This window comes from Belonocnema kinseyi, chromosome 8, assembly GCF_010883055.1.
Source record: "Belonocnema kinseyi isolate 2016_QV_RU_SX_M_011 chromosome 8, B_treatae_v1, whole genome shotgun sequence".
In the NCBI taxonomy this organism is placed as follows: domain Eukaryota; kingdom Metazoa; phylum Arthropoda; class Insecta; order Hymenoptera; family Cynipidae; genus Belonocnema; species Belonocnema kinseyi.
Genome location: NC_046664.1, coordinates 98,128,158 through 98,134,244, shown reverse-complemented (window position 1 = coordinate 98,134,244; position 6,087 = coordinate 98,128,158). Strand labels below are relative to the sequence as shown.

At 30.0% G+C, this 6,087-nt stretch overlaps 1 protein-coding gene across 1 annotated transcript in view; it reads right to left on the bottom strand.

The window, feature by feature from the left end:
• The window catches only part of LOC117177634 (NADPH--cytochrome P450 reductase), a 98,634-nt gene extending 94,753 nt beyond the window's left edge, over positions 1-3,881 (bottom strand). The window contains exons 1-6 of the mRNA XM_033368428.1: positions 3,804-3,881; positions 3,542-3,708; positions 3,233-3,334; positions 2,857-2,921; positions 2,420-2,550; positions 2,115-2,322 (exon numbers count right to left, since the gene is read on the bottom strand). Of these exons, the coding sequence (XP_033224319.1) occupies positions 2,115-2,322; positions 2,420-2,550; positions 2,857-2,921; positions 3,233-3,334; positions 3,542-3,708; positions 3,804-3,866 (736 nt within the window). The 5' untranslated portion in view covers positions 3,867-3,881. The remainder of the gene's footprint in view (positions 1-2,114; positions 2,323-2,419; positions 2,551-2,856; positions 2,922-3,232; positions 3,335-3,541; positions 3,709-3,803) is intronic.
• Positions 3,882-6,087: the final 2,206 nt, after the last annotated feature.

Sequence of the window (6,087 nt, the reverse complement as noted above, 5' to 3'; positions counted from 1 at the left end):
GCACTAAGGTACATGAATAGACCGAAAAGTAGTAGAAAAAATTAAGTCGGGTGGAGCCTGGCCATACCTGAAAATTAAGCAAAAAGTTTGCCGACCACTGCTCTAGGTCAGTGGTCGGCACGCTCTTGCCCTGGGCAGGGTAGCCTGCCCTGGCTGCCCTGTGACCTACTTTCAGAGCAGTACCTGCGTGCTTGGCCAGATCATCCCTTTCCTCAGGGGTCCTTTGTTATAAAATGGGAAAAAATGTGAAATTAAAAAATTCGTAATTTTGCGATCAGTGACTTAAAATTAATATATTTGGCATCTACGTATTGTTCCGATTCCAAAGACATGTAATTTGTCTATAAATGTTGAAAATTTGAGAAGTATTTAGTATTAAATTGACTGTCAATCTGATTTTTCTTTATTATAAACTCCTTCAAATTTTTAACTTTTCTAGGCAAGTAAAATATCATTGGAATTGGAAAAATTCGTAGATGCTGATAATGCTATTTTCAAATCGCTAATTAAAAAAATAAAAGTTTTAAAATTTCCTTACTTTGACATGCCTGTGGACAAAAGACCCTTGCTGGAGTAAGCTCACTCACACTACGGTACATGAATAGAACGGAAAGTAGTAGAAAAAATTAAGTCGGGTGGAGCCTGACCATACCTGAAAATTAAGCAAAAAGTTTGCCGACCACTGCTCTAGGTATACTCGAACTTCTATATTATGCTCGCACACGATATAATTTTATATTTTTATTTAAATTGTAATTTTTTCACGATTTCTTCTTTCAAATTCAAATCACGTTTAAGCTCACGTTCCCAAACTAATCCGAATGTTTTCAGCCAATTCATCGCTCCTCTTGGACTCCTTGCTTTTGAAGACGAATAATATCTATATTTTTATAAAATATGTCCACGTGGATAGAGTGCGGGAGAGGGGGGGGGGGTGTTCGTTAAATTCCGTGGCTGTCCACGAGGGGGAGAGGGGTGTCAAAAAGTGGTGAAATATTGACCACGTGGTATATGGATGGCCCCATACCATATTTAACTTGAACCCACTATTAAACTTTTGATTACTGATTATAAATACCACTGACTTATAATAGGGTAAATGGTATTTCATACTTCTTTATTTTCACATGTAACCTGTTTTTCTGACCAGAAATTTTGAACATTCTTATATAGTTTTACTAAAAAAACCTATTGAATGAATTCAAATTTACTTGATGTAACATTAAATAATGTGAGATTGAATGAGTTCCTTTTAAAATTCTTTAAACTGGTTACAATTCCAATAGGAAATTTTATACAGTTTAGAGCACCTATATTTTTTTTCGGTCCGTACAATTTATTATAAAAATATGTGGTAAATTAACCAAATCCTATTCTAAGAATATCTCTCCTATAAAAAATAAGATATATTTATAATATATTTATATATTTTTCAAGTCAGAAAAATTCACAAAAGGCGTCAGATTTTCTGACTATTCTGACGACTCATGGCGATTCGATTTCTGACGATATTTTCATCTAAAAATTCTATCTATCATAGTATAAGACGAGGTATAAGATATCCGAATAGAAAAAAAATCTAATTAAAAAAGAAAATAATGTATAAAAAGATATTGTGTATTTAGAAATTCAATGTGTGTAGAACATAGTGATGACTAGACAAGGTATTGTAATAATTTGAACATTCACAAATACGTGCGTACAATGTTATGCATTTAATTTAAATTTAAATGTGAATTTACAGCCGTATGTAGGCATACATAGCCAACGAGAAAATGAATTCATGTCGAACAATTTGTACATTTCAGTATCTTCTTATCCTTTTCTGGAATCTTTTTCTGTTCTCTCTTTAGTGCTGCAAAAATAATTACACTTAAACAAAGTAATAAAGAACGAAAATGGTACACGTCTCTCTCTCTCTCTCTTTCTCTATATATATAATATAGCACAGTCTTTATTTTCATAATTTTATAGATAATTTCAAATTTAATTGTGAATAAAGAAACTGGAGGTATTAAGTGATCGATACCGAATTAATTAATGCTTATTTTTTATTATTAATTATTCTTCAAGGAATTATAATATTGGTATCAATAAATGATCAAACTTACTTATTAAACCAGTAGATCCGACTTTCTTTGGTTCTATCGTGTAACTTTGCATTTCTCGTAAAATGGAAGAATTAAAAGAAAGCACGGCGATCCTGGAAAACAATTCTGGAACACCATCGCCTGTTCTAGAAGACACAGCCCAAAATTCAGCTTTCATTATAGTGGCCACACCAACAGCTCTTTTTTCAATTACTTGGTATACTTGGTTTGACTATAAAATGAAATTTTTTCCTTAATTAAATTACTAATCCTAATAGTTTAAGTATTGAAAAATGATAATTGTGAATATCGCATGATATCATTTTTACCAATAAATCTCTTTTTGTGCCAACCAAAAAAATGTGATGAGGATTTGTATTGCTTCGGCTCGCCTCTTGTAACCATTGTTGACAATGTGACAAAGACATTAAATTTCCCAAGTCAAAAACTATCATGATCACTGAAATGTAAAAAAAATTATTTTATTTTCAAGTTCATTGAAATTCTTCTGCAAATAATTATAACAATATAATCAATATTGAAGGATTTTACACTTTAAAAAATAATACAATAATTACATGGAACTTTGGTGTTTATATCGTATGAAATAAAAAAGGTGAATCTTCCCCCTCAGTAATACTCAAGCATTTTCTATCTTTTTTTTTTAATTAGATACGGTGTAAAAATCAAGTTCGTTATGACCGAAGTTATTTTGATATAGTTTAACCATATTATATAAAATGCCTTTTTGAGGAATTATACGTACCATTCGCCCCCCTGTAATAAGAAGCTGCAATACATTTAAATCTTTCTTGACCTGCTGTATCCCATCTGTACAAAACATTTATTAAAAAAATAATAATTTAAACAAATTTTCGATAGGAGAGACCACCCTACAGTAGATAATTATTAATTTAAAATAATAATGTATGTAAATAATTAATTTTATTTCATGAATAGTTCAAAGACGATACGTTTTAATATATTAAAATTATATTTTATTATTTTACTTATATTCGCGCTTATAATTAATGATTATCTACTGTAGGATCATTATCTATTGTAGAGTGATCTCCTCTACTTAATTGTTGATTTCAAATTATTAGAAGTGAATTATTTTTAATTTTTGGGAAAATACCTACATTTGCATATGAAATGGAACGCCCAAAATATCAAATTTTTCCACTTCGAAATCCACTCCTATTGTTGCCTTGTAATTTTTGTTAAATGATTTATGACAGAACCTGTGAAGAGGGTTAAATAAAAAATATTTATTAAAACAGATGCGAAATGAATATATACGAAGAAACAGATTATGAAACGAAATATTGAATTTTAGCATAATAAAATGTTAAAATATTTTCATTGTGATTCGAATCTTCTTAAAAAAAGATGAAGGATACAATTAAAGTCAACACTGTTAAAGCAAATTATAAACAAAAAACAATTACCGATTTACTAATGATGTTTTTCCAACTGCAACGTCGCCTAAAACAATCATTTTTGAAATTCTAGGAGCCACAGACTTTGTCGCACAAAATCGACGAACTTGAACAGAAAAATCTCTTTCTGTATATGGTGTGATATCCGATGAAAAAGCTGGAGGCCAATTTTTAATCTTAAAATTAAAAAACATATGTATCAATATTTTGGTTATTTTTTCATCAATTTCCGATTAGAAAAATGAAATGTTATCAAACTAAACTTGTATACCTTCCTATCTTCATGTACTTCTTTTTTAATCATTTTATACACTGCAGAACGCGTTTCAAGCATTGTAGGAAATTATTAGAGAACAATTATGACATAAAACACTTTTCTACATTCTTCTGAAAAAATATCTTCTATGAAATACTACAGCCATATAAAGACGATAATATGCAATAATATTAAGCGTCCTGGGTAGCTAGATTTCAACTCATCAAAAAGTGTGGTTCCCATCCATATGTGCGAATAACAATAAAGAAACACGTGAATTAAGGCAAAAGCAATGATTTACTGTCCTCTCTGTAGAAAACTAACTACACGCGTTATTTACAATGAAAACATTCGTTGCTGAGGCAGGTGTGAAGGTCCACGCTATGTCAAAAGGAGGGGACCATGCGGGTCATTATATCGGAGAGAGAAAAAACCCTGAATTAAATAGAAGATATTTTAAGTCTAGGATAAAAAAATTTCATTTAAAGAGCGAAATTTTCCAAACGCTACACTTAAATTTTGCTCAAATTGTTACAAAAGCCCTTACTTTTTTCATTAGAAAACTTTTAAGATAGTTATGGTAATCATTTTCATCAAAATTTTTGTTTGCAAATAATACTACTATTTTTCGAAATGCTGTGTTTTTGTTAACTTATGAAGATTCTTTGATTCCGGTAAGCGATTTCAAACACTTTCAAAATTGCAGCAATTTTTTTCAAAATTAGCAACATGGTGGCTTTTCCGGACAATATAAATACCAGTTTTTCTTTTAAAAAAATACGGAAGACAAAATAAATATTTATATAAATCAAAGTTCTATCAAAAGTTCTTTTTCAGTTTCCGACGTTACAATTTTTAATCACTGCCTCTGTAAATACGTGTCAGATATCCTCCTTCGCGGGGTTTCTATCATAATAGGCATAGAAAATTTAATATTTTAGCATTTTAACTGTACAAAATATTTAAAAATTATTCTATATAAATAAATATTTTTGCATAAAAACATAATTACGCAGTGGCGGACTGGGTATCCAGTTAATTCGTTATTTATCATTTTTATGGAACGCGTTGTTTTTATTTTAAGCTTCGTTTTAATAAAAAAAGCATTGAAAATAAAAAATTAAATTTTTTTATTAACAAAATAGTTTATTTATAGAAGGCGAACTCTTTGAATTATAAAAACAAGACAACGAAAATATGTCTGTATCAATGCTAATGCATGCAATGAATTGTAATAGTATAAATTGATTGATACGATACGTTTTTCAGGGTAGCTGAGAATATTCTTGACTCCCTCAAGCTACGTATGGGCGCCATCGAAAGTTAACTGAATGTAAAAAATAAATATATTAACGGACGCCCATAAAAATGCATTCAGGTGTCCCTATACATTTTTAATCAATAAATATATTTTTGATTGCATAGCAAACAAATGAATTTAAAATTCCATAGTGTAGTTGATGACAATAATATTCCTCTAAATTTTACTCTTTCAATATGAATAACTTATTATTCATTTAAAAAATATTTTCTTTGATAGAATCCAAAACATGCATTAGGGAATTTCTAGGAATAATATTGGTAAAATGAAATTGGAGGACACTTTTCACTTCACTGGTATTACTTATAGGAGTACAAGTGTAAATAGTGGATATTATTGGATATTCTTTTCACTTTTTCCATTGCAATATAACATATATTTATTTGATTAAACAATATAATCTTTTTAGGGCTCCTGGGCATGGCTTAGGGGGCGCCAAACAAGGGGGGCGCAGCCGGGAAATCCCGGTTGCGCCCTCATGCCAGTCCGCCACTGTAAATACGTAATTTCCTATTGCTGTTTAATAATAATGAATATCCTCACTGCGATCATTTCATAGGAAAATGATACCCGACAAGTGTTTGAGAGTAACAAAATAAAAATAACAGTTTTATAGAGAAAAATCGAATTCTTTTTCTTCATAAAAGTTTCCGCCATTTTGATAATTTTGAATTTATTTTCAAATTTTCAATTGAATTTCGAAAGTGTGCGGAGTCTCTCACTCCATAATAAAACAAACAAAATCAAAACATATATTAATTATTTTAATTAAATGATTATACATAAAAATGTATGTAAAACTAGACCAAACTAACGCCCCTAAAATCATTTGAAAAATACTTAAATGGCTCTATATAATTTGCAAAATTAATTTCGTCTTACCTGCGAAACAGGAATGTATATTTTATATAAAGTCGCGCTAAAAATCCGCCATGTTTGCTATAACCTTTTTATGTTACGGACCTTGGTTGTCAATAG